Source organism: Notechis scutatus, chromosome 2, assembly GCF_049901735.1.
Source record: "Notechis scutatus isolate UNSWTSFEM ecotype Mainland chromosome 2, rNotScu1.2, whole genome shotgun sequence".
Lineage (NCBI taxonomy): Eukaryota > Metazoa > Chordata > Lepidosauria > Squamata > Elapidae > Notechis > Notechis scutatus.
In genome coordinates, this window is record NC_142010.1 from 245941141 (window position 1) to 245969118 (window position 27978).

Below are 27978 nucleotides of genomic sequence, written 5' to 3' on the forward strand. Positions count from 1 at the left end.
TGATCACAGAGGTCGTTTATGTAGAGTATGAAGAGAGTTGGTCCTAGAACACTGCCCTGGGGGACACCACTATTGACAGGTACTGGATTTGATAGGACGCTCCCGATTTTGACCATTTGTTGTCTGTTTGACAGGAATGCTTCTATCCAGTTATTCAGTTGTCCAGAGATACCATAGGATTTTATTTTTAGGAGTAGTTTGTCATGTACCACTGAATCAAAGGCTTTACAGAAGTCTATGTAGATTAAGGTCTATTGCTTTGCCCTGGTCGAGTTGTGTCGTCCATATGTTTTTGCAGTGTAAGAGTTGCAGATTACAGGATAGTTTTTTTCTGAAACCAAATTGTTTATTGGAGAGTAGGTTGTTTGTCTCTAAGTGGAGCATGATGGATTGGTTAATAATTGATTCCATGACTTTACAGGTGACGCAGCATAAGGAGATTGGCCTGTAATTTTCAACTAGGCTTGGGTCTCCTTTTTGAAGATGGGGATGACTGTGGCTTGTGACCATAGGTTAGGCAAGGAGCTGGTCCTGAAAGATTTTTCAAAGATTATGCTTAGAGGTTTGGCTATGGCAGTGGATAGCTTTCTTAAGAAGTAGGCACATATTCCATCCGGTCCAATAGATAGAGATGGTTTTAGATTGCGTAGTGATTTTTCGACATTGTCTTCTGTGAAATCTATATGTATTAGATCATTGTTGTTATCTGTGGTACGGCTAGGAAATACTGGGCATGATCCATTGCTGTTTACAAATACTGAGCCGAAGAATGTGTTAAAGATGTTGGCTTTAATGGTGTCGTCGTTGCAGTCTTTACCATCAGGTCCTATCAAGGGAGGGATGGACCTTGAGTCTTTTAGTTTGTTGTTTACAAAATTGTAAAAAGCTCGGTGGAATTGGTGCTTAGAAGGTTTTCCTCTTGTTTAATGTGATAATTGGTGCATTCAGTCTTTATCTGGTGGCATAAATTTTTGTATCGGTTTTTGAAATTGGCAACGTGACCAGATTTGTTTTTCCGCCAGAGTGATCTCTTTTTGGAATGAAGTTTCCTTATTGATATGGGTAATCTGCTTTTTTGTTTTGTTTTGGGAGTTGTTGTTGGAACATATAGTTTGATGACTCTTTTGACTTCAAGTAAAAATATGTTGTAATGGTCTTCAACGGTATTGCATCCAGTGAATAGAGATTGCCAATCAAGGGATGAGAGATCGTTGTCTATAAGATCATAGTTGCCTTTTTTGAAGTTACAATAGGGGATTACATCATTGTGGTGATTTTTGTGTGGATGTATGTTGAGACAAAAGTCAATCATATTGTGGTCACTACTGGAAAAGGGTTCTTTAGTTTGTATTCGTAAATTAGGTTCAAACTGTTGCAGAAGATGAGATCGAGGCAGTTGTTTAGTCTAGTGTTGTTGATTACTAGTTGTTCCAGTCCCAGATTTGTAATAGCATTGTAGAAGGTTGTGTGTATGATTTCAGTTGTACAATCATTTAGGGTCCAGTCAATATGAGGGTAGATTGAAATCACCAAGAAGGATAAAAGGGTATGGGCAGGATGCAGCCCATGTTAGTAATGTATTTAGCTTGTTTACATGTTCGATGTCATAATCAGGTGCTCTGTAACATAGTAAGAATCGAATTGTGATATTTGAGGATAGTTCACAGATGATGGTTTCAGGAAGGGCAAGCTCCTGGGTAACTTGGATATTTTTTAGATGTAAGATTTTTTATAGAATATAGCAACACCACCTCCTCGACGATTTTCACGATCTGATCGGTAAACATGATAGTCTCTTACTGTGGTAATGGAGTCGGGGAGATGCATTGAGCCATGTTTCACAGACAAATATAATGTCGAAGTTAGCCATATTTAGGAGGAAGAGAAATTCAGGTATTTTATTCACGAGGCTTCTTGCATTGAGTAGTTTGCATTTAAGGCCGGCAGTAGTTGGAATTGAGGTAGTTGGGGGTGTGCGTGCCTAGTCTTGGGTGATGGTGGATGGGTTGAGGTAGGGTTGTGGTTGAGGGTAAAAACTGAGTATTGGGTTGCGTGGCTTACTTTTGATACAGTCAGCATGGTAGTCAATGTACAGGTCCTTCTCTCCATTGTCTAGACGGTTTTTGAGTTCGATGCGGAGTACACGGGAGCGGGCACGTTGCTGTATGGTTAGGTCAGGGCGGCAACGGAGGTTCTTATGGTTGGTGTTGGTTTTGGCGAGTGAGTTTATAGTATAAATGAATTTACGTTTGCTTGATTCATTTTGCAAATGACCCTGCACAAGCGTGGGGCCACAGAGCCGTCTCTATTTTTGAGCTCTCGGTCGATGCGGGAAATGTCAAGTATTTCATGTTAAATAAGTTTTTTTAAGAAGGCCCAATCCTTAGGGGATAAACATATTTTGTATTATTTTAGCTTTACCACTCATTTGGATGATCTCAGAGAATTTAGGTTTTTAAAAAATATATTTTTATTTAATTTGGAAATCTTGGTAGTACAAAGTCTAAGTATAGGTATCTTCTTGCTACTTCCCAAGTTGTCATATTAAGCTACTGATCATGAATCTTTGAGCTTGGTGTGTCAAAAATTCAGAAAATGTCTCACTTGACACTGTTGGCATGTCATTCCCCTTACCCCCCCGCAAATAAAAGAGAAACAATTCTTTATATATTTGTTTATTTTAAAAAATACAGTCCAATCATGTGTTTAATCCCCATAAAAAGATGTATTGATAAAATTTTCATGATGGGGCAGGATGTTTATTCTTTTCTTAATTAACAAAAGGATTACAAAAGCCATACAGTAATTTTCACTATATAATCTTCCCTTCATAGTCTATTACTTCTCTGGTTTCCCATATCAACTAAATATTCAAAAAAGATCTCATGAGAAAACTTTTTAAATAAAGGATCTTGTTTTCCAAATCAGGAAGTATGGGGGGAAATGTAGTAAGAACATTGCTAAAAGAATCAAAATGGCAGCTTAGGCTTTGCTCTCATAGTTATGACTGCCCCCTTGATTGTTTTAATCTTTCCAGAGAATGCAACTCCAGTGGATGCTCCTGCTCCAGACACACACAGAAATATTAATGCTCCCTCTTTTCCCCAAAATAAGTCCCAGCATGTTTTATGTGCACACCTAATATAAGCCCTACCCCCAAAATAAGCTCTTCTTATCAGCTAGCAGCCCATTCCATCTGGTTGCTTATGGTACCGTGGCCATGAGGCTAGGTGGGGGGTGGGGTGGAGCTGCCCCATGCACCCTGCACCGGCTTACCTCAGGGCCCTCACTCCATGCCTCGACCCCTGCCTCATGGCAGCAGCACCAACAGCCATGTGCAGCAGGAGCCCATGTGGTCTGCTTCTTCATGGCCACAACAGAGCAGAAGGTTAAACAGGGTGCTGGTGCTGCAGCCATGAGGTGAGGCAGGTGTCAGGGCGTGGATGGTCTGGCTGCGGGGACCCTAAGGTAATCCGGTCCGGGACGCATGGGGCGCTCCACCTTCCTGCCTCATCTTGTGGCACCAGCATGTCGTTCAACTTCCTGCTCCATTCTATCCATGAGCAAACAGAAGAAGTGGGGGGAAAAAGACATCCCACCGAAAATAAGTCCTAGTGCTTATTTTGGGGCCCAAAGAAAATAAGACCCTGTCTTATTTTCGGGAAAACATGGAGGAAAGATGGCATCCTCCTTTACCTCACACAAAATAGGACACAGAGAAGAATTCTGAGCCTGTGTAAAAATGAGATAGAAAAAGAGAAACCTCTTTTGTGGGGAAGAAAACTTTCAGGAATCTAGAGAGCAGATTTTAGCAACATATTTATATTTTGCCTTATCTGAGGTAGCCCAGGTGGTGGCTTCAGTGCAGTGATGATATGATTTGCTTTATCAAAGTGCTTTGCGTCTTTCTCAGGGGTGTCTTCTGCTCCTTGTAGGGGAGATGCTTTACTTTCTTCTTTAGAAGCTGGGAGCAACATTGCTTTTGAAGCCCCTTCAAAGTGCTTTGCCTGAAACATCACAACCTTGCTCATTTTAGCCCCTGGGCAAATGCAAGACAAGGGCTGTGGCTAATGTCTCGAGACAAGCAGGAATATTAGAAAACAGAGCACAGATAAAAAGGCATTCAACATACTGGGAAATGCAAAGGAAGTTAAGCCAATGTGACTGAACAAAGCAGCAGGTAGAAGTGGGCTATGGGTGAATGATCTAAGTATGAAGATTTGTGACTCTCTGATTCCATCCATCCACATGACAGGATTTATGTTTGTCTTGGACCAACATAGTTTTTAGATTGGCACACCTTCCCACAGTCTAACAAACTCCTTTTTGCCAAGGAGTAGATTGTACCAATTGAGTTTTCAAGGGGGCTGATCTGCCCACTGGCTAATCCATGTTAGCCAAGATAGGGCTGAGAAGATTTGCAGAGGAACAGGCCCATCTGAGCTAGAATTCCATGTTAGCTAGCAAATACATTGATCTGATAAGTCATTTTCTAAAGCTGTATTTTTAATAATGTAATTTTTATTAAAGCTTTTAAAAAGGTAAAAACTAATACAAAATAATGTAAATTATTGTTTTTGCATTATAAAGTGAAAAAGAAAAAAAAGAAAGCAAAGAGAGAACCAAAAAGTGCAAGAAAAAAAGAAAAAACTGTAGAAAAATACAAAAAGAAGAAAAAAAATACAAAGCAGGGGTTTCTGATATTCTTCACAATAATTATAAGCACAATTATACTTCAACTTGTGATTTCAAAGTTACATCACTGTAACTTTGATTATAGGACGAATGGGGCTGTTTCCAGGTTATTTTGTCAGGTTAATGGACTAAATCCTCTAGGGCAGGGGTCTTCAAACTTGACAGCTTTAAGACTTGTGGACTTCATTAATCTTCTTGTTGGTTTATAACTATTATTCAATTAATGATATATTCAGATTAATAGAGTATTGTGAGTTATTTAGTGATTAAGGTGTGATAGCAAATGAAAATGCGATAAATATCAGTTAGTACTGACTATTAGGACTTATCAAATTCGATCACAATGTAAAGAAGAATGTGTTATTTACATACTATTGTTTTTGTATTTTTAAATTTGTATGTTTTTAATTCTTGTAAATAAAGTTTATTGGGGAAAAAAAAAGACTTGTGGACTTCAACTCCCAAAATTCCTCCTCCAGTCATGTTAGCTCAGGAATTCTGGGAATTGAAGTCCACAAGTCTTAAACTTGCCAAGTTTGAAGACCCTTGCTCTAGGACAGGAGTGTCAAACTGAATTTCTTCAAGGGTGGATCAGTACTGTAGTGCTCCATAGGCTGGGGAAGCGGACATGGGATGTATGCCTCCTGCAGTACTTTGCTGGCCAAAATGGGGCATGGCTCTCCTGTGCCCCAATTTGGTCAGCAGAATGCTGCAGGAAGCCATCCAGGCCTAAAACAGAGCACCCACACACACACAGTCCCCCCCTTTCCCCATTTTGGCTACCTTCGCTATTTCCAGGCCGGTCCCACAGGCCAGATTTAAGCACTCCACGGGCCAGATCTGGCCCATCGCCCTTGAATTTGACACCCCTGCTCTAGGACTATGACTAATGGAAGATCTCCAAACCTAAACTTGCTTTGGGACCATCAATTCCTCATGTATTGTGAGAAGCCTCTTAATCCAGATGTTTTGTGAATCCTTTTCATGTATTCCAGTTGCGGTGGATGGTAATTGGAATTGCTGGGGTTCATGGAGTCCCTGTGATGGTTCCCATAAGAGGCGGAGAAGCCGCACCTGTAACAACCCCTCCCTTCAGAATGGAGGGAAGCCATGTGAAGGAGAACCAGAGGAACAGGAAGCATGCTATTTTTCCATATTTGTGGACAGGTAACACTATAATAGCCACAGGGTTTTAGAAAAAGGCTGTTGCTCTTTCTTTGCACATGCAATATCTTGGATTTAATCCTTCACAATTTCAGATAAATCTGAGAAAAGATCTGTACTTAGTCAGTGCCAGCCAGTTCTTTTGCTTCACTGGGGAAAACAATTAAAGGAAGCTAAAAGGAAAAGCCATAGAAAGCTACATCTATGAATTCAATTCCCATTCTCATTACAAGCTCAAAGCAAAAAGCTTTGTAGCAAGTCCAGAAATCTTTGATGAGCTTCCAAGCCAGACTAGTCAGCCTGTTACCCTCCACTGATCACAGGAATCTACAATTTTTCATTATAGACATACTGGTTAGGACTTATGGGAGTGCAGTTCATATGGAAAGTATGTATTGCTTCTTCCTACTTTGAGCACTTTTGAAGAAGATATCTTGGCACATATTAATTGTATGGCACGACTGAGACTTTTGAGCACTTTTTGTTCCTTTTATTGATTTATTTGTTCTTTCATCTCCATCTTCTGAGACAGAACAGCCAGGATAATGATGTAAAAAGACTACTTTCGGTTCACTGTGAAGATCCTGTGATATGCAGAATTTCTTGATAACCATCTTAGATCCCGAATTGTCTCCCAGCAGAATTCATTGCTACTTTGTCCAAAGTATCATGCAGTTCAAAATGAACTCAAATTGTTCAAGAGATCCTGTGGCTGATTTTGAAAGACCCCACATAAGTACAGAGAGTGCTAATTTAAGAGCAATTATTCACAGCAATCTACTATGGTTGCCTTTTTTTTTCTGGTCAGGAGTTCTGGGACAAGTATGTGGGGGCTATATTGTGGAAGCATAAAAGGCTGAGTGTGCTACTTTCTGAGCCTTTTGTCCTCTTCTTTCTCTAATTTCTCCACTCTTTCCCCATTGTCATTTCGCACTATACTTTGTACCGAAACAGCAGTTCATGCTGAAGTGATGCCAGCATGGTAGGTCCAAATATTTCCTCCACCCTCTGTTTTAGGTTGGCCTTTAATTCCACTTCTCACAACATCAATATAAGCTATAGCTTTGGTTTTAATTGGCACAGAACTATTCAGCATTCCAGGCAGAATTAGGGGATTCTTCCTACATTGGAGACCCAGCTATGCAAGCCATACTGAAAGCCAAATCTGGCTCTAGGTTCTGCCTCAGTTCACCTTCCCAATAAGCAACTGAGTCAGAAGATCATTTAAAAGCAGTTTATTGGGGTACCCTGATAAAGTGGGGTCTCTGTGTAAAAGGGAGAGAGAACTTGGAGCTCCATGTTTCTCTCCTTTTTATAGTTAATATAAAAAGTTTAAGAAAATGCAAGAGAAAAGTTGATTGGACAGAATAAAAGTAACCTCCCTTTGCATAGGAAATCAGTTACATACAGTCAAATGGGTTACATATTTGTAAACCCATGTTCATTAAAATGAGGTCTGATGTCAGAAGGGGTGTAATTGTAAGGGAAAGGGTTGTTTAGAGTTCACACACAAGAGATAAACCAAACCTCAGGCTGTACTAATAAACTTTTCTTATCTGGAGCTAGTCTCCAGCTTCTTTATCAGTTTAGGAATGTTAAAAGCTAATAAACCTGAACATGTGATGATATGATTTGCTTTATCAAAGTGCTTTGCGTCTTTCTCAGGGGTGTCTTCTGCTCCTTGTAGGGGAGATGCTTTACTTTCTTCTTTAGAATCTGGGAGCAACATTGCTCTTGAAGCCTCTTCAAAGTGCTTTGCCTGAAACATCACAACCTTGCTCATTTTAGCCCCTGGGCAAATGCAAGACAAGGGCTGTGGCTAATGTCTCGAGACAAGCAGGAATATTAGAAAACAGAGCACAGATAAAAAAGGCATTCAACATACTGGGAAATGCAAAGGAAGTTAAGCCAATGTGACTGAACAAAGCAGCAGGTAGAAGTGGGCTATGGGTGAATGATCTAAGTATGAAGATTTGTGACTCTCTGATTCCATCCATCCACATGACAGGATTTATGTTTGTCTTGGACCAACAGAGTTTTCAGATTGGCACACCTTCCCACAGTCTAAGAAACTCCTTTTTGCCAAGGAGTAGATTGTACCAATTGAGTTTTCAAGGGGGCTGATCCATGTTAGCCAAGATAGGGCTGAGAAGATTTGCAGAGGAACAGGCCCATCTGAGCTAGAATTCCATGTTAGCTAGCAAATACATTGATCTGATAAGTCATTTTCTAAAGCTGTATTTTTAATAATATAATTTTTATTAAAGCTTTTAAAAAGGTAAAAACTAATACAAAATAATGTAAATTATTGTTTTTGCATTATAAAGTGAAAAAGAAAAAAAAGAAAGCAAAGAGAGAACCAAAAAGTGCAAGAAAAAAAGAAAAAACTGTAGAAAAATACAAAAAAGAAGAAAAAAAATACAAAGCAGGGGTTTCTGATATTCTTCACAATAATTATAAGCACAATTATACTTCAACTTGTGATTTCAAAGTTACATCACTGTAACTTTGATTATAGGACGAATGGGGCTGTTTCAGGTTATTTTGTCAGGTTAATGGACTAAATCCTCTAGGGCAGGGGTCTTCAAACTTGACAGCTTTAAGACTTGTGGACTTCATTAATCTTCTTGTTGGTTTATAACTATTATTCAATTAATGATATATTCAGATTAATAGAGTATTGTGAGTTATTTAGTGATTAAGGTGTGATAGCAAATGAAAATGCGATAAATATCAGTTAGTACTGACTATTAGGACTTATCAAATTCGATCACAATGTAAAGAAGAATGTGTTATTTACATACTATTGTTTTTGTATTTTTAAATTTGTATGTTTTTAATTCTTGTAAATAAAGTTTATTGGGGAAAAAAAAAGACTTGTGGACTTCAACTCCCAAAATTCCTCCTCCAGTCATGTTAGCTCAGGAATTCTGGGAATTGAAGTCCACAAGTCTTAAACTTGCCAAGTTTGAAGACCCTTGCTCTAGGACAGGAGTGTCAAACTGAATTTCTTCAAGGGTGGATCAGTACTGTAGTGCTCCATAGGCTGGGGAAGCGGACATGGGATGTATGCCTCCTGCAGTACTTTGCTGGCCAAAATGGGGCATGGCTCTCCTGTGCCCCAATTTGGTCAGCAGAATGCTGCAGGAAGCCATCCAGGCCTAAAACAGAGCACCCACACACACACAGTCCCCCCTTTCCCCATTTTGGCTACCTTCGCTATTTCCAGGCCGGTCCCACAGGCCAGATTTAAGCACTCCACGGGCCAGATCTGGCCCATCGCCCTTGAATTTGACACCCCTGCTCTAGGACTATGACTAATGGAAGATCTCCAAACCTAAACTTGCTTTGGGACCATCAATTCCTCATGTATTGTGAGAAGCCTCTTAATCCAGATGTTTTGTGAATCCTTTTCATGTATTCCAGTTGCGGTGGATGGTAATTGGAATTGCTGGGGTTCATGGAGTCCCTGTGATGGTTCCCATAAGAGGCAGAGAAGCCGCACCTGTAACAACCCCTCCCTTCAGAATGGAGGGAAGCCATGTGAAGGAGAACCAGAGGAACAGGAAGCATGCTATTTTTCCATATTTGTGGACAGGTAACACTATAATAGCCACAGGGTTTTAGAAAAGGCTGTTGCTCTTTCTTTGCACATGCAATATCTTGGATTTAATCCTTCACAATTTCAGATAAATCTGAGAAAAGATCTGTACTTAGTCAGTGCCAGCCAGTTTTTTTGCTTCACTGGGGAAAACAATTAAAGGAAGCTAAAAGGAAAAGCCATAGAAAGCTACATCTATGAATTCAATTCCCATTCTCATTACAAGCTCAAAGCAAAAAGCTTTGTAGCAAGTCCAGAAATCTTTGATGAGCTTCCAAGCCAGACTAGTCAGCCTGTTACCCTCCACTGATCACAGGAATCTACAATTTTTCATTATAGACATACTGGTTAGGACTTATGGGAGTGCAGTTCATATGGAAAGTATGTATTGCTTCTTCCTACTTTGAGCACTTTTGAAGAAGATATCTTGGCACATATTAATTGTATGGCACGACTGAGACTTTTGAGCACTTTTTGTTCCTTTTATTGATTTATTTGTTCTTTCATCTCCATCTTCTGAGACAGAACAGCCAGGATAATGATGTAAAAAGACTACTTTCGGTTCACTGTGAAGATCCTGTGATATGCAGAATTTCTTGATAACCATCTTAGATCCCGAATTGTCTCCCAGCAGAATTCATTGCTACTTTGTCCAAAGTATCATGCAGTTCAAAATGAACTCAAATTGTTCAAGAGATCCTGTGGCTGATTTTGAAAGACCCCACATAAGTACAGAGAGTGCTAATTTAAGAGCAATTATTCACAGCAATCTACTATGGTTGCCTTTTTTTTTTCTGGTCAGGAGTTCTGGGACAAGTATGTGGGGGCTATATTGTGGAAGCATAAAAGGCTGAGTGTGCTACTTTCTGAGCCTTTTGTCCTCTTCTTTCTCTAATTTCTCCACTCTTTCCCCATTGTCATTTCGCACTATACTTTGTACCGAAACAGCAGTTCATGCTGAAGTGATGCCGGCATGGTAGGTCCAAATATTTCCTCCACCCTCTGTTTTAGGTTGGCCTTTAATTCCACTTCTCACAACATCAATATAAGCTATAGCTTTGGTTTTAATTGGCACAGAACTATTCAGCATTCCAGGCAGAATTAGGGGATTCTTCCTACATTGGAGACCCAGCTATGCAAGCCATACTGAAAGCCAAATCTGGCTCTAGGTTCTGCCTCAGTTCACCTTCCCAATAAGCAACTGAGTCAGAAGATCATTTAAAAGCAGTTTATTGGGGTACCCTGATAAAGTGGGGTCTCTGTGTAAAAGGGAGAGAGAACTTGGAGCTCCATGTTTCTCTCCTTTTTATAGTTAATATAAAAAGTTTAAGAAAATGCAAGAGAAAAGTTGATTGGACAGAATAAAAGTAACCTCCCCTTTGCATAGGAAATCAGTTACATACAGTCAAATGGGTTACATATTTGTAAACCCATGTTCATTAAAATGAGGTCTGATGTCAGAAGGGGTGTAATTGTAAGGGAAAGGGTTGTTTAGAGTTCACACACAAGAGATAAACCAAACCTCAGGCTGTACTAATAAACTTTTCTTATCTGGAGCTAGTCTCCAGCTTCTTTATCAGTTTAGGAATGTTAAAAGCTAATAAACCTGAACATCATTTTAAAAGAGAGAAAATAAATCAAATTAAAATACAAGGTAACAAATTAGTTAGTTAAACACATTTGTTAGTTAATAATTGTTAGTTAACAAATAACAAAACCCATGCCATTTGCCCCTCAATACAGACAACTCAGTACTCCTTAAACACCCCTCTGCCTTAAAATGTGGCACAATTCTGCGTCCAACAGCAGTGCTGAAGCCAAACTGGGTGTAGAATGGAAGCCACCCTGTCTTTGGCTTCAGGCAAGGCCTGGTATGGTTACCTATGGTAAACTGGTCTCAATACCTTAGTAGAAAACTAATAACTAAACATGGGTCTTCACATGTTCCTACCATAAACTATGGTTTCTCCCTATCCACCAGAATCTGAAAAGATGGCTGTTTAGTGATGTCTCATTCCATTGGGGTTTTCCCCCCCTTTTAGGGGAGCTGTATGTGTAAATGATGACGAAGCAACAAGGGAGGGGGACATTGCAGTTGTGGGACCTGAATCCGGATGCCTTAAACCAGATCCACCAGAACATGGATTTATCAGGGTAGGTGTTTTAGAACTCCTCAGCCAGCAACATCTGTGAAAGGCAAATGTGTTAAAAGCAGCAAACTGTGATGCAAACTCATCCCTTTTGAGCATTCATGCAATGTCAGTACATCTACAGAAAGGGTATCTTGTGAGACATGATTTTCCATCCACCATCTTGCTGATTTTAATATTCTCAGTTTTTGTTTTCTTATGTTTCTTGGACATAGATACATATTAAAAAGCAAAGGATTAAGCAAATGTTCTAGCAAGGGATTAAGTCTTAAACACATTCCCTAGATGAACTGGTGTGCAATCAAGAGACCTTTCTGGATTCATGAAAAGAATTATGTCAATGTCATGACAAAGTATTTTATTGTTATATCAAGGAGCACCTTTGCACAAATACATCCTGCACTGTTCCTAGATTAGAAGGGCCTGTTCATAGTCCTGTATGCATTAGTAGTTTCCCAATAGAACTATTCCAATACACTATATATAGGCTACCTTTGAAGACCATTTGGAAGCTTCAACTGGTCCACAACGCAGTGGCACATGCAGTATTGGATGCACCACAGGACAGCTATGTAACAACCTTGATACATGAGCTGTACTGACTCCCAATGGGCTTCATGGTGCAATTCAAGATGCAAGCTTTAAATGGCATAGGATCAGTGGTGGGGTTGCCTATTTCCAGTGGACTCTGTCCACCCCACCCGAACTAACAGGGTGAACATTCTCCAAGTCTTCTTGGTAAATTAGTGTCAACTGGTAGGTCCTAGAAATCATATATTATGGAACATTTATATGGCCTGACTGTTGGCTTTCCAGAAGGCTATGAAGATCCAAGCATTAGGACCAGTATAGAGTATATTAATGGAACCCAGTTGTGTTCCATTTTGTTATTGTTATTGGCAACAAAATATTTATGACCTTGACATGATTTTTCTTCATTGATTTCATTGTGTATTAAGTTTGATATTATGTTTACCACCCAAGTTTCATTGGCTAGATAGAAATCCATATAAATTTGTTAAATGAATGAAATTAATTCCTAAATAGAATTAATTCCTAACTCATGTTTAAGCCAGTATATCTTTCAGAGCCAGGCATTTGATATAAAATGGCCTTGCTGAAGTCCCTAGTAGCTATGATGCTATAACTGGGTTTACTTCACTGCCATTTTTGCTGTTTTAAGGAAAAGTACAAAATAATATTAAGATTCATTGTAACTAAAGTAATTATTTATTAAGCAACTAAGGTCAGAGAGACCCTGTTTCAAATCCAAATTCAGCCACAAAGCTCAGTGGGCTAGCCTTAGTCCAGCTATTCATTCTTGCAGTCTTACTGAATTTGAGAGTTGTTATGGAGATAAAACAATGCAAAAAAAACCAACAACCCCTACAGATTTTTATAATTCTGTGAGAACTTCTGCTAATAGGTAGAATAAAGTTTGCCTAAATAGTTCCGAATGGATGAACCGCTCAAAGAAAGTTTCGTGAAACACTTGGATGTTTCTGTTAAGGTCTTGGGTTTTAAGAGCCGACCAGCAGTGAAGCTGATGTAATATAGGCTGATGCAATAAGAATGAATCAGCATAGCATGGGTATTTCCCTTTAAGACTGGGGATTAAAGATCCCTTTAAGAGGTGTTTATATATTGCAGCCATTAGTGGCTGTGTTTTCTCTGGTGTCCAGTATTCATTGCAGAGTTCTCCTTGTTAGAGTTAAGAAGTTTGCTTGCTTGTAAAGGTATTTTGCTTACCACATTTATTTCTGTATATAACTATTGTACTGTAGATAAACCACTGTTAAATGTCTAAGCCTCTGTGTGCTGTGTTTTGCTCCTGGGTTGTCTCACTATAGCAGTCATGCTGCAAACACTGACAGTTTCTTCCTGAATATCAGGTGTTGTTTTTCATTTCATAACAAGTATTTTTGGTCAGCATATGAAGAGTTTCCTCTGGTTAATTTCAGAATGAGAAGAACCATTACGACGTTGGGGAAAATGCTGAAATTGTCTGCTTCAGTGGATACACTCTTTCTGGATATCCATTCTTTCGCTGCCAGCCTGATCAAACTTGGTTGCAACGTCCTGTCGAATGCCAATGTAAGAACCATTAAGAGATTTAAGCTACTAATAAGAGAAAAGTAAATAAGAAGACAATATATCAGCCCCATTCACCTGATGTGCATTCAGCTATTGTGATCACAAATCATAGCAGTGAATCCCAAGAAGGTTGGCTGAGGGGACAGTGGGCCCTGTCTTTGGTATAGAAACATCCAATAGAAGTTCTCTGTGTATGAAGTCTTGCTTAGCCCAAGATCTAATTTCATGTGAAGGTATTCTACATGAGGTTATGGACATGTATCCAGAGCATTTGCATCATGGCTAAGATAGCAACCAGTGTGAGCAAATCAGCATGCCCACTTTATGTGTTATGACTGAGGAGAGGCACATAAGGTTAGGTGCAAAATGCTGAAGCTGAGGTGAGTACAGAAAGTCCAGATTTTAGAGAAGTTGGCCACTCTTGAAGTAGAACTGTGGAAAGGGATGGGGAAAGTTGCCTTGAAGTCTTAGCACATCATTGGTACTAATTTTCAACAGTGTTATCATAGACAGATCAGTGATTTGATTTAGTATGTCCCTTAGAAGGGGCTATAGTTCAAAGATCTGCTTTGTGTGCAGGAAGTCCAAATTTAATCCTGGCATCTCCAGATAAAGCTGAGAAGGATTATAGTTTTATCCCATGAGAGTTGTCACCAGTCAAGGTCAATAGGTGGACTAACATATTGACTTTGGTACACAGCTTCTTATGTTCCTAATTTTATGAACAGAACTTCTATTACTAAGAGAGCCAAATATACAAAGGATGTTGTGTTAAATGTGTTGTTGCAAACAGTACATCTCTCCTTGAAATATTTAAGCCTTGTTACATCTGCTTCGGTGGCTTTCCTTGGTAATTTCTGCATATAAGCAATAGGTCACTTTGTTTCCCCTGGAATCCTAGCAGAAATGTTATCTGTGTAGGTACATGGATATAATGATGAACTGAGAGCTGCATTGAGCAGCCTTTGAGAGAACATGGTTGCTTCTACATTTCTGCTTTAAGGAAAGGCCTGGTTGCCTTCTTGCATTACCTTAATTCCTAATAGGGAAGGCAAGGGTATGCTCTTTCAATAGCTCTATCCAGGGTTTCTCAACTTTGGCAACTTTAAGATATGTAAACTTCAACTCCCAGAATTTCCCAGTTTGCCATGCTGACTGGGGAATTCTGGGAGTTGAAATGCACATTTCTTCAGGTTGTCAGGGTTGTAAAACACTAGCTTAATCCAAAACTAGCCAACCACTTCATAGTCCAGTCCTTGTGATTAGTTCATGGTTCCGTTCAAACCGAGAAAATTGGTTTAACTGGATAATCTCAGTTAAACTAACAATGAGTAAATGTACTGTGTGAATATAACCAGTGAATTAGTGTTTCAGTTTTCAGATTGGATTTTTAAATTGTTGCTTGTTTATATTTTTTGGTATAAAGCCATTAAAAGTATTTGAACTCTGTATTTAATTTGCAACTCTTCTGTCATAGCATGGTAATCTCATTTAACTCCCTCTCTTCCTTTTTTTCCCCTCAGTATCTGCATGTCACAGACCAGCAGCCTCAGATGTTGTCTCCATTTTCCCCTTTAAAAATGAATATAACGTTGGGGAAACAATCCGCCTGAGTTGTGCACCAACCTTTAGGTTAACTGGCCGTTCAGAGTACACCTGTGTAAGTGGCCCATCCTGGTATCCTGCTGTAGTGAGACTGCTTACCTGTGAGAAAGGTAAGTGAATCGTTCATGTAGCAGAGAGATTCACCTGCTCACTGTGCGGTTTGGAGCAATGGGCTCAAATTCTCACTCAGCCATGTTGTTTAATGTGGTCTTCCTTTCAGGACTGTTGAATGAGGATATCATGAAAGGGGTATGTGTGATGTTACATATGAATGCCTTGAAGGGAAAATGGGATTAAAACACAAGAAGAAAGGAAAAATGATGAAACTGAATGCTCTCAAATAAAACAAAATGAAGAAGCACCAAAGTCTAGGAGGGCTTGACTGTTAATAGTTATATCATAAACAGTAAAGATGCTCCACATCAGATAGATCAACATGAAGATACATCCAAGGTGTTTTCTTGTCAACAGTACAAAACATTGTCTTATTCCAGGCTTTTTAAAAAAATTTTTTCCAAATCCAGTCTATATCCTTGGCATATCTGGGTGATCTACCAAAAAAATATGAGTCAGCTCCAACCATACTTGAGTTTCAAGATATCCAAAATCACTTCAGTGATATCGCCTGTTGTGATTTATTTTTACTGTTAGATACATACACACCTGCATAGTCAGGAAAGCAACAAATCTGAACTGTCAGAACTGTGTGTAGAATCCATTCTCCAAAAAATGATAGCTGTGCCTCTCAGAACTACTTTCAAAATTGCTAATAGTACTGTGTTTCTCATATAATAAGGCCGGGTCTTATTTTTTTTTTGAGCCCTGAAAAAATGGCTAGGCTGTCTTTTGGGGGAATGACTTAATTCCCCCCCTTGCATCTTCGGGCAGGCGGGCAGTGATGGCTTGGATGTTGACCTCGGCATTGCTGGGGCACTTCATATTGGGGTCAACGCAGGCAGCACCATATCCGGGTGTGCAACAAAAGTACTTCCTAACGGCAAGCCCCCCCACCATCCCCCCCCCATTTTGCATGTTTTAATATAGGCCTTAATTTGGGGGGGGAGGGGCTTAATTTCATTTCATGCCTATAAAACATGCTGGGACTTCCTATTGGGGGAGGCCATATTGTTGGAGAAACAGGGTATGTATGTAATATTTTGCTTGACAAGAGGAGAAAATTATTAAATATATAGGAACTATCCAGAGTGAATGAAATGAAGCACTTTGTGTTCGTTAAAAAATTGATATGAAATATCTAAAATTGAATTGACTGTTTCAAGGGAATTTAGGAGAATTCAAAGAATACAAAGTGTGAGAATATTATACAGAGAATGTAAATATGCTTGTTAAGGCTGTGCATGGGTGATAAAAGAGAATAAACTTAGTAATCCATGTAATATATATTTTAAAATGTTAGCATAAAATATAAAGAAATATTGATAAATAAAGCAAAGTGAGTATCCAAAAGAGATTTGAGTGGAATAAACTTCTCTTACAAACTCCTGTGAAACCTGAAAAGATATAGTATAATAGCTGATGTGGCTATTATACACCAAAACATAAATACCTTTAAGAGATTAAAAAAGTAACCAGCATACTTAATAACCCTGAGACATTTCTGACTATCTATACTCAGGAAGGTTCAGATGCTCAGATTATTTTCATTTTACATCCCACCATGCAAAACCTAGCTACTTTGTGGATTATTTCAGGGCTGAAAGGAGAAATTGCTTATATTGATTGATAAATCCTGCTTTGCTGGTCTGAAAATGGGGTGATTAGAGCATTTTGGGGTTCTGCATAAAGGAGAACAGAAGAACTTTCAATTTTAGAGCAATTGTATTTAGCAAATTTAATCTGAAATTCAGGTGTCTATTTTAAATCATGCTTCATTTTTGCTCTGGTCATCCCTACTTTGGGAAATGTCACCCACGGATGCTACTCAAAACTAAATATGCGCTTTGACTCCAAACAACTGAATATTGTAGTTTAACATCTTTATACAGTATATCTAATAGTATTCCAATGCGTTTATGCTTCATTTTTTGGCATTCCTTATCGTCTTGCAGATGGTTATCTACATTCTCAAAGCAACTGTAAACCAGGAGAAAAGCAAGTTGACTCCCAATGTGTATGTATGAACCCCAGAGAAGACTGCAGGTAAATTACACAGAGAAAAGGGTTTCCTCATACCATATCTTGAGATTTGTATCATCTTAAGAAAATGAAGTGCCTACTCCAACCTGTATCCAACTCCAAGATACTTCCCTCAAGTTTTTCTTCTTAATGGATCTTAGCAAAGAGGAAGCTCTTTCTTAGGAGAGAACTTTAACATTAGTATAAAATTATCCGTTTACATCCTGGTGTAGGCTTTCACAGCCAGCATCTGTTGAGCCGTGTTGCGCTTCAAGGGCTTTGTGACCATGATCTAAAAAAACATACTTTCTGACATTTCACCAGCAACATCTTCAGAAACTCACTGGACTCCTGTCTTTATAGCCAGGTGTTCTGATTTCTGATTGGTCAATAATATATTGCTCAGTATCAGACCATTTTGCATCTGAGGATGCCAGCCACAGTTGCCATGGAAACCCCAGGAAATCTGTTCTCTAGACCAAGGTCACTAAATTCTGATGCCCAACCCTGCCCATTATCTACTTGTATCTGTCCCTTTGCTTAGGAAGACTCCACACTCCACACTGGATTTACATGGGCAGAATCCAGATGTTTCATGTATTCCCTTTGATAGGGGTTGATACATTTTTCCCATATGATATGTTCTCAGGCTTCCTCTGTCTGCTCCAAGCTCTCTCATGCCATAATCGCATCCCCTCCTCCCTCCTGAGAGCTTGCATGTTGTTATACAACATCTTGCAAAATGTCAACATGCCCTGATATTTAGTGATACAGCTAGGATTGGAATGTGTATGTGTGTAAATAAAATAGAGAAAGAGAATGGAGTTCACTTGTTCACATGTTATTGGTAACCTATTTTATACCTTTTGTTTTACCACCTTTTTAAAATTTCTTCTCTAAACAGAATTTGGAAGATTCTGTTAATGTCCATCTGATATGAATAATGATAACCACTCCAGATTTATTTATTTATTTTAAAAAATAATAACTTGGCTAACCAGCTCCAGCTAACTTCCTAAACAGATGTTCTGAATGTTATAAACAATAAGGAAAACTGTTACTTTATTCATCGTTTGCTTCATCCCTCTCTTAATGTTATGTTTACTTTGGCTTTGTGTTTTGGTCATTTGGCAGACACTATTCTGAAGATGTCTGTGTCCTAGATGCCACTTCTGAACAAACACTTACAAAGCCCAGCTGTCCATATTTGGCTGAAAAATGCCTGGATCAGCACTCCTTCCATTTCTTGCATTCTGGCCCCTGCCGGAGTGGGACCGATGTGAGTTGGGCTAATGAAAGGCTCAGAATTGCCACAGACAGCATAAAGAGAGAATCTTGTGGCTATGATACATGTTATGACTGGGAGCAGTGCTCAGGTACGCATGGATGCACTAACTTATTGTTCTTGGACCACATTGATGAAGTCAGATTAGTGGCACTTGATATGGTTAGGCACCCATTTCGGCCTCAAAACAATTTCAGGAAGTGGTCTGGTTTGATCTGGCAATGATTTAGAGATGGCCAAATTCAATCCGGGGTCAGATACAGATAGAAATCCAAAGCTTTGACTTCCCATTGACTATGGTCTTTTAATGACTCCATAATCCCTTGCATCAGGGTGGAGTTGGGGAAACTGAATAGAGCTGAGTGTTTACTGGCCAGATGCCCTTCCTGTCATTAATGTGGAGTTTACAGCAGATATATTTTCATTGTGCCCAGAAAGAGAAATATCTGCCTCTACCTAGGATCAAAATCACAGCCCGCTGATTGTGAGTCAAGACCTCCACCTCTAGGCCATCACACCACTCTCCCATTGATTGTGGTGAAATCAAAATATTCCTTCTCTTCTAGCGTATCCCAGTTTCAAGCAAGGATAGAGCTGCAATTTAGCAAGATAAATGAACAAACGCAATAAATAGAATGCAATATTCTACCAGGATACTGAACACAGTTTAAGAGAAGAGAAGGCAAATTTTTACCAAAAGGGGTGGCAAGTTTTAGGGCAAAGGCTGGTTTGAAAGGGTAAGAAATTTGGAAGAGACCCAAAGGAGAAATGAATCCCCCTCTTTCATTCTCCGTCTCCATCATGATACTTTTAGATTTGGGAGCTGAACCAACTGATTTCTGGCTTAGCCACAAAGTAGAGCAAACTGGAAACATTCCAGTTTACCTTTTGAGACCGAAGTGCTTGGAGGCAAGTGGAAAGGAAATATTTGCAAAAAAACAATGTATATAGCACTCTAGATTCCTTTCTCCCCCAAAGAATTTTGCCCCAGCTCTAAAAGGGAAATGGAATAAAACTGCAAATTGAGATGGGGAAAAATCCTAATTAATAAGCGTTTGTGCAAGAAACCTCAACTGGTGATTTTGGATATGCTGAAAAGTACACTGCCCTTTCAGGATAGAAGAAAAGCTAATGACCCAGCAGGCAGGGTTATAGGCTATGAACAATTTTCATTTCTAACATTCCCAAGCAGCAGGCACAATGTTCTGCGGATCAGACCCTAAGGTTTTCAGGCTGGTCTGCAGCCAAAAAGGGATTATTTTTCCAATTCTTATAGGCATCCTTGGAAATCCCCTTTCTTTCCCACAAAACAATCATCTTGTACAAACTGCTACAACTGCCTCCAAGCACTTCCATCTACAGTGGCTGTTTGTACAAATAGTCCTCAATTTACAACTGGAACCAGAATCTCTGTGGCTAAACAAGGCAATTGTTAAGTGAATCACACCTGATTTCATGACCTTTTTTTTTTTGCCATGGTTGCTTAATGGATCACTGCTGTTATTAAGTGAATTGTGCAGTCAGTAAGTGAACTGGTTTCCTCTGTTGACTTTGCTTGTCATCTGGGAAGGCTGCAAATGGCAGTCATCTGATTCCCTGCGCAGCCCCCCAATTAAACAGACCAATATTATTTTTACAATAATGTAAATATTTAGAATAGAATAGAACAGAGCTGGATGGGACCTTGGAGGTCTTCTAGTCCAGCCCTCTGCTCAAGCAGGAGAACCTATAACATTTCAGATAAGAGATTGTCCAGTCTCTTCTTTTTTTTTTTTTAAACAAGTTTTATTAATTTTTAAAACACACAAATTATCATTATTCATTACATGTTTAAACCTTTTTCATTGTAAATTTAACAAGTCAGATAAATTATGATTCTGTTTTAAACCATTTCCATACAACATACCAAAACCTCTTATTCAATTTCTCTTTACTTCTCTTTACTCTTATTCAATATCATTATTATTATTTCATCTATTTCTTTCTGACTTAGTTACCATTATTCTCATTCTATATTTCTACAAGTTTTTACTAATTCTCCCCCAAAAAGACATATACACACAACACACAAAACATAAAAAATCTTTTTGGAAAGTAACTTGGACCCAGGTGTCTCTCTCTTCATGGACTTCAATTATATTCATGCTCATCTTACATATCATTACTTATTTTATTTACCATTCTAAGCCTTCTATATTAACTTCTCCACATATTTCACCCTTCCTAATTCTATCTTAATTAATCATCTTAGTTTGAATCATTATATTTGTATCTTTTGTCCATTTTTATCATCCCTTTGTCTCATTCCTTATAAAAAGAAGAAAATAAGTTTCTCCTGAAATCATTAATCAGAGTATGATGCCTTTCTATCTCCCCCTAAGTTAGTCAAATTAATCTTTAAAATAATATCCAATACCCAATCCGATTTTGCTTGGTACATTCTATCTAACTAATACGTCCAAAATAATTAAGTACATAATTAGACAATAAATCCAAATATTAAAAAAAAATACTATAATAAAAATTTTATAATAACATCAATACCATGATCTTATTAAACTCTTTAATTAAAACAGTATTCTAAACCTCCCCTATTATTAAATTTTAAAGCCAATCATTTTTAAACATTTTAACATTTTAATCTCTTATCAACTCTTAAACCATTACAATACTACCATCTCATCTTATGTACCTGTAAAATCTTTTTTTCTAAAAAGTTATACTTTATCCATTATCCATAAAAATTTCTTTTTTCCATTTAATTTCAAAACATTGTAGCTTTTCTCCACCTTTTCCCTTTCTTTCTTCTCCCAACAAACCTTTCTACCCCCCTTCTTCTAACCTCTGCCTTACCGGCTTCCCTTCTCTGTCTATTCCTTTTCCCTTTTGTTTACTATCATCATATTGGTTTTGCACCTTATTTTTCCCTTTCTTAAATGTTTTTTTAGATCTTAAGTCCTTTAGTTTTCTTCTTTTCTCTCTTCCTTCTTTCTTGATCAAATTCTGAGATTCATTAAAAATGGCTCCTTCCTTTCTTTCTTGTTCCTCTGCTGTCTTCATCTGTTGTAATGTTTGTTGATAGTTAGTAGCGCCATTTCTAAAAAAAGGAAAGCTTCTTCCACACCATCTTTACCATTTTTTTTGCTTGTTCATATTCTTGTCTTAGTTCCTCAACAGAAAGAGCCATTATAAACCTTTTCTTTTCTTTTCCCCTTCTTTCTTCTTACAACAACCAGAATATTCAAAAGAAAATAAAAAAAATAAAACAGTCCCAAAGTTATCAGTCAGTCCAAACCAAGGCAGAGTTCTCACTTTCTCCTTCTGGGGTAATATCAATCAAAGAGAAAGAAAGTCCAAATCTGTTTAAAATCTTATTGCAATATCTTCTAGTCTTCAAATCCTTAAGGCATCTGCTCCAACAAAGTCTTAGCATACAAATATTTTCTTTTTAATCCTCTCTCTTCCCACTCATCGCTTAAAACCAATTTTCACCTAAAAAAATAGGTTTCTTAATATCCAGTTATTTATTCCGTGGGAAAAGAGGGAAAGCTATCCTTTCAGCACCATCAAACAGCCGCTTTTTCCTCTTCTGGCAGGTATTATTCAGAAAGTCATACTTTTCAGGAATTTTATTAAATATGTCTTAGAGTCCTAGGAGCCAAGAAAAACTTTCTCCTCTCAAGCACTTTCTCCACTTCCTCCTGCGCATTCTTACCCGGCTGCCAGCTTCTTTGTGGCAGCCATTACGGACCGCCGCTGCACCGTCCTGGGAAAAGGGGTTCTACGGCCGGGAGGGGGTCTGCAACACCCCCAAACCCCTCTCCGGATCCCCCCTACCTTCAGCTGGCCCTGCAGGGCAGCCTAGCTCCGTCCGTCTGGGTCGGAGCCCCAGAAGCGGCTAGCGCGGCAGGGATCGCGCAGCTTCGCAAATCCCTGCCGCCGCGGCCGACAAACCGGAAGTCCAGATTGTCCAGTCTCTTCTTAAAAACCTCCAGTGATGAAGCGCCCACAACTTCTGGTGGCAAGTTGTTCCACTGATTAATTGTCCTCACTGTTAGGAAGTTTCTCCTTAACTCTAGGTTGCTTCTAGAACCAGCAGGCCCCCCATGGCTGATGAAAAAAACATCTGGGCATTATGGTTTGATACATCTCTGAATATGATGTGACTAGAACTAAAATCCTTTTTTCCCCTCTTATTATAGAGTCACATGGTAAATGCGTCTGCTTGCTGCCTAACCAGTGCCCCCGTGATGGGCAGCCCATTTCCTGCGTCCAAATAAGGACAAGAAAGATAACAGCAAACCTTTGCATGCTGGGAGCATTGAAGTGCTCCAAAACGGACATTGTAATTTTACATGAAGGAAGCTGTCCAAACTAAAAGATGTCAGTTTCCCATTCATGGACATCAATGACTGTTTTTTTGTTTTTGTTTTGCTCTGGCCTTTCCAAATTGCTTTAATTCCAGCATCCGACCATCTTGTTCCAGCCTTTCTTATCCATGTCATCACCACACATCTGGAGTTCATGGCAATTCCTCTTCTCTCCAACTGAATAACTGAGCATGGATCAAATGCACTGCATTCAAAAAGTTAGTGGAGCTTTGCAGTGGTGGGATGCAAATGTTTTTACTACCGGTTCTGTGGGCGTGGCTTGATGGGTGTGGCAGGGGAAGGATACTGTAAAATCTCCAGTCAGAGGGGGTATTTGCCGGTTCTCCGAATTACTTAAAATTCCCGCTAAAATTCCCTCCAGAACTGATCAGAACCTGCTGAATACCACTTCTGGAGCTTTGATTCCACTGTCACAGCTGCCTTCTTAGCCCCTTTCATGTGATGGAATTCAATTTCCAATCTCAAATGTCAGGAGTAAGTGTCCAGTGTCCATTCCAATAATATATGAGTTCTCTAAGCTGGACCTTAAATAGCAGCTGACTTTTCAACATGGCTGCTGCTTCTTCTCTCCATTCTGACAAGCATTTTTGCCCTGCTTTAAAAGTCCTCCTTACCTCTTGAGACAGCCAGCAATTTCAATGCATTAAAAAAAAAAGCAACAGGAATTTAGAATAATGAGAGTTGGGAGGGACCTTTGGAGGTCATCTAGTCCAACCCCCTCCTTGAGCAGGAGTCTATTCCAAACATTAGCCTCTACCTAGGATCAAACTCACAGCCTCCTGATTGTGAGGCAAGAGCTCCACCTCTAGGCCAAATTCCCCAGCCTATTTCTTTGCTTCCTTCCTGGTTTTGCCCTCACCCCACTCGTTCTATGGCCAGGAAGTCAAACAGACCAAAAAACAGTTTTCTTAGACCAGCTACAGTGTGATACTGGCATCTGGATGTCATCTGCATTCCAAAAAAGATCAATCCGTTCAATCTACCATTTTCATCAAAAGAAAATAATCCAAAAGCAGAGGTGGAAAACCTTTGGCAAGCCAACAACCACTGATCTAAAATAGATTTCCCCCCAACTACATGTCCTCCAGATGTATAGAAAAAGCAAGTCCCAGAATTCCTTAGCAACTCCAACATCAATACAGATAATATTAGGTTAGGTTGTCCCAAAGGTGCTTTTTCAAGAGGCAACTGGACTTTCTGGTTTTTCTTTGAAGACATTTCATTTCTCATCCAAGAAGCTTCTTCAGCTCTGATTGGATGGTGGGGAATGGAAGGATGTATACCCCTTGCAGACAGCGGGTCATTTGCACTATTTTATTATTAGTATGTTATTACCTGGTGACTCTGATGACACAGATAAACCACCAGGTGATCTTAGCAACTTGCTAAAAGAATGCAAATGACCAGCTGTCATGGCCCCCATAGACAATGCCATGATCACTAATTTCTGTTCCTTACCAAGATACTTCTCAATTGAATACTATTAAGTTGTTAAGTAGAATTATTGGTAGTTATAGTACTGATGTACCTGCAAAGTGCAAGCTTTCTCTGGCTTGAATTATCCTAATGTCTAATTTGAGGGAAATCCTTAAATATCATGTTGGGAAATAATATTTTAATAAGACACAAATCTACTCAGAAATCACTGAGCTCAGTGAATCTTATTCTCTGCTAAGCACATGCACAATTGCAACCTAACCCTGTTTTCAAAAAAAGATTATAACTATGTTGTTATTTAATTCCTATACAATGCACAGGGCAATCTGTAGACTATTCTGAACAAAAAAATTATCAGATCTATAATAACTGCTCAGCATTAATCCACTGTAACCTTGGAACTTGCTTGGCTTAAATTTCCCAACTTTCTGTTCTGTTAACACTTAACCAATACAAATAAATGGCTGCTGCAAACAACCAACCACTTTTCTTGTTTTTATGACTCATGTCTTTCAAATAAATGTTGATATTTATTAACAGTGGCATGTTTTATTGGAAGTGAAAGTGATCTATGCCCGCAGTACTATTTACATTGCTATATTATTCCTAGGCTTCCCATGAATGTTTTTAATCCAATAGGGTAAGTCTCATTTCTTTTATAATGATTTATTATTATATGGGATTATTTTGTGCACTACTATATTTTAAAATCATTTTTAAAAGAATTGCTTTTCTGGATCAGCCCATCTTTTTGTCTCTAGGTATGTAGCAATTTGACAGTGACCTTTGAAATATTTCTAGGGTGCTTCCAAGTGTGGTGTAACACTAATCTTTCCCTTTTTTTAAATCCCAGAATTTCTGCCCCTTGAAGGAAGAGATTCTATTGAACTATCATTTGCCTTACAGGTAATTCTTGCTTAACAACCCTAACTGAGACCAGCAAACCCATCACTAAGCAAGGTGGTTGTAAAATGAAATATCACCTGATTTGCCATGCTTGCAGATATCACCTCCAGTTGTTTAGCAAGTCATCATGTTTCATGATTTGCAATCTGCTGGCTTCTCCATTGATTTTGCTAGTCAGAAGCTAGCTGGAAAGGTTGCAGATGGAGATCAGATAATTGAGGGAATCCTAAATGCAAGATAGTTCCTAAGTGCCTGAATCATGATCATGTAATTGCAGGGATGTTGCACTGGTACTAACTGCAAGGACTGGTTTTAAGTCACTTTTTTTCAGCACCATTGTAACTCTGAATGGCCACTAAATGAATGGTTGTTAAGGAAGGACTACCTGTACTAGTAAACTCTAGTAGTGAGTGCCACACAAGAACAGTTTTCCCCTGAATGCCATCACTCTGCTAAACAAATAATTCTCTCAACACTGTCAAACTATTTACTAAGTCTGCATTATTATTACTATTAATCCTCCCATCTTTCCTTTCACCTATCTCCTCCCACTTATGACTGTATGACTGTAACTTTGTTTCTTGTATCCTTAAGATTTTTACTGACTGTTTCCTAGTATGATTTGATTGCTTATTGTACCCTTATGATTATTATTAAGTGTTGTACCTTATGATTCTTGTTGAATGTATCTTTTCTTTTATGTACACTGAGGGCATTTGCACCAAGACGAATTCCTTGGGTTTCCAATCACACTTGGCCAATAAAGAATTCTATTCTATTCTGTTCTGTTCTGTTCTGTTCTGCTCTGTTCTATTCCTCACATCGAAAGAAGTGACACTTGGTGGTGAATGAAATGGTTGGAAGAAGTACTTTTGTTTCAAAAATCAGGATGCAACATTTCATTGCAGATTTTATTAGTAATGGCTATAATTCAGTGTAATATTGTACTTTGGCCTTTTAAAATTATGAATGGCTACGAGCTATCCATTTTGGCTCTGACTGGAGTTCCCATGAATGGAGCTATACTTTTAATTTAAGCTGCCTCCAGCATATAATTTGTGTATTTTCATTGCTGTTGTTGTCGTTTAATGTGCCTTGAGCTTCATTTGATGGCCATGCATACATTTTTCATTGCTAAGAACATTGGCTTTGGTAGCATTTTGATCCTACTGAGTACCCATACTCTCTGAGAAGCCAAATTCCATTTTGTAATATTTGGAGGTAATGGAAACATTTAGAAGAAGCCAGCTTATTCTGTAACACATGGTCTTGTGAAGACAAAATCTATATCCTATACACAGCATCGCTGTTTTATCTCATTCTGTTCTGTAATAAAGTATTCAGATGTATGTTTATGGTTTGACTTATTGAAGGATAGGTGGGTTTAGCTGCGTGTTGAGTTACACACAGGGTAATGTGTAGTGAGGACAGAACATCAGCTATAAATGTATTGTTCTATAAAAGGTGTACAATCTAGTACAATTAACTTATCTAGTTGTTCATGGAATGGTAAAACTGAATGCTTCCTGAAGTATTTATATAGCTGGATAAACACAAGCTTTTTATTAAAAAAAATTATATAAACAGATATTTCTCAACAAGAGCACATATTTCACCTCCATTTACCACCCAGGCATATCATTTAAGACAAACATTGACATACTGGAACATGTCCAAAGGAGCGCTAGCAGAATAATGGAAAGCTGGAATCAAGCCCTACAAGAAATGATTGAACGTTTTGGTTATACAGCATTTAACCTAAGCATGAAATCATGAAAAGATAAGATGATTGTTCCAGTATTTGAAAAGCTGTCATATAGTAGGTGAGACAGGATTGTTTTTTTTTAACTGTGCCAGGAAGCAAAATTAAAGCATAAAATATGTAGAGATGCAGATTTCAATAAAACATTAGGATAAATATGGAAACAACTTGGAAGTCTCACACAGTGGCGGGTTCTTCTTTATCAGAGATTTTTAAGAACAACCAGTCATTTGCTGAATGGTCATCTGCAGAGATCTGGTCCTTTGCTGCACTCAAGAAGGTTCTGGAGATCCCAAATTCCTTCCAAACACATCAAAACTACCATTTTACAATTCTGTGATTGATCACCGAATAATGTGTTTTACCTCTGTATTTAAATATTATCATATATTTTTCAGTATTTTTTGCAACATTACTCTGTCCCATCACATGTTATTTGGGGCATTTCGCCATATTTGGGGTGTCCAGCTATAGACTGGATATTGGGAAACAAGGGTGTCAAGAGTTACCCAGTTGCAAAAAAGACTTCAGAAAGCATTTGCTTTTAACCGTTCTATAGGTAATTCAATGATCTGATTGTTCTACCTAAACAGCTCAGATTATTTTTGGGAGAACAGTCAATGCAATTTTATAATGAAATGAGCTTGGGAATATTGTAGAATCTTCTTTTCTAGTTTTTTTGCCAGAGGAGGCTGGGCTAGTTTCTGTTTTGGATGCTTCAGAGCTAGTTCTCACACCCAAGCTGTGTCCTA

The 27978-nt window shown here is 38.7% G+C and overlaps 2 protein-coding genes across 3 annotated transcripts in view; both read left to right on the forward strand.

Moving 5' to 3' along the window:
• The window catches only part of LOC113411399 (complement component C6-like), a 58940-nt gene extending 32689 nt beyond the window's left edge, over positions 1-26251 (forward strand). The window contains exons 12-18 of the mRNA XM_026666446.2: positions 5691-5862; positions 11503-11614; positions 13572-13704; positions 15228-15419; positions 17379-17469; positions 18580-18821; positions 22933-26251. Of these exons, the coding sequence (XP_026522231.2) occupies positions 5691-5862; positions 11503-11614; positions 13572-13704; positions 15228-15419; positions 17379-17469; positions 18580-18821; positions 22933-23108 (1118 nt within the window). The 3' untranslated portion in view covers positions 23109-26251. The remainder of the gene's footprint in view (positions 1-5690; positions 5863-11502; positions 11615-13571; positions 13705-15227; positions 15420-17378; positions 17470-18579; positions 18822-22932) is intronic.
• The window catches only part of LOC113411400 (complement component C6-like), a 38012-nt gene continuing 35114 nt past the window's right edge, over positions 25081-27978 (forward strand). The window contains exon 1 of one of the 2 annotated variants that reach the window (XM_026666447.2): positions 25081-25198. The gene's annotated coding sequence lies outside the window, so the exon portion shown is untranslated. The remainder of the gene's footprint in view (positions 25199-27978) is intronic. The other variant, XM_087958483.1, reaches the window with a different exon arrangement.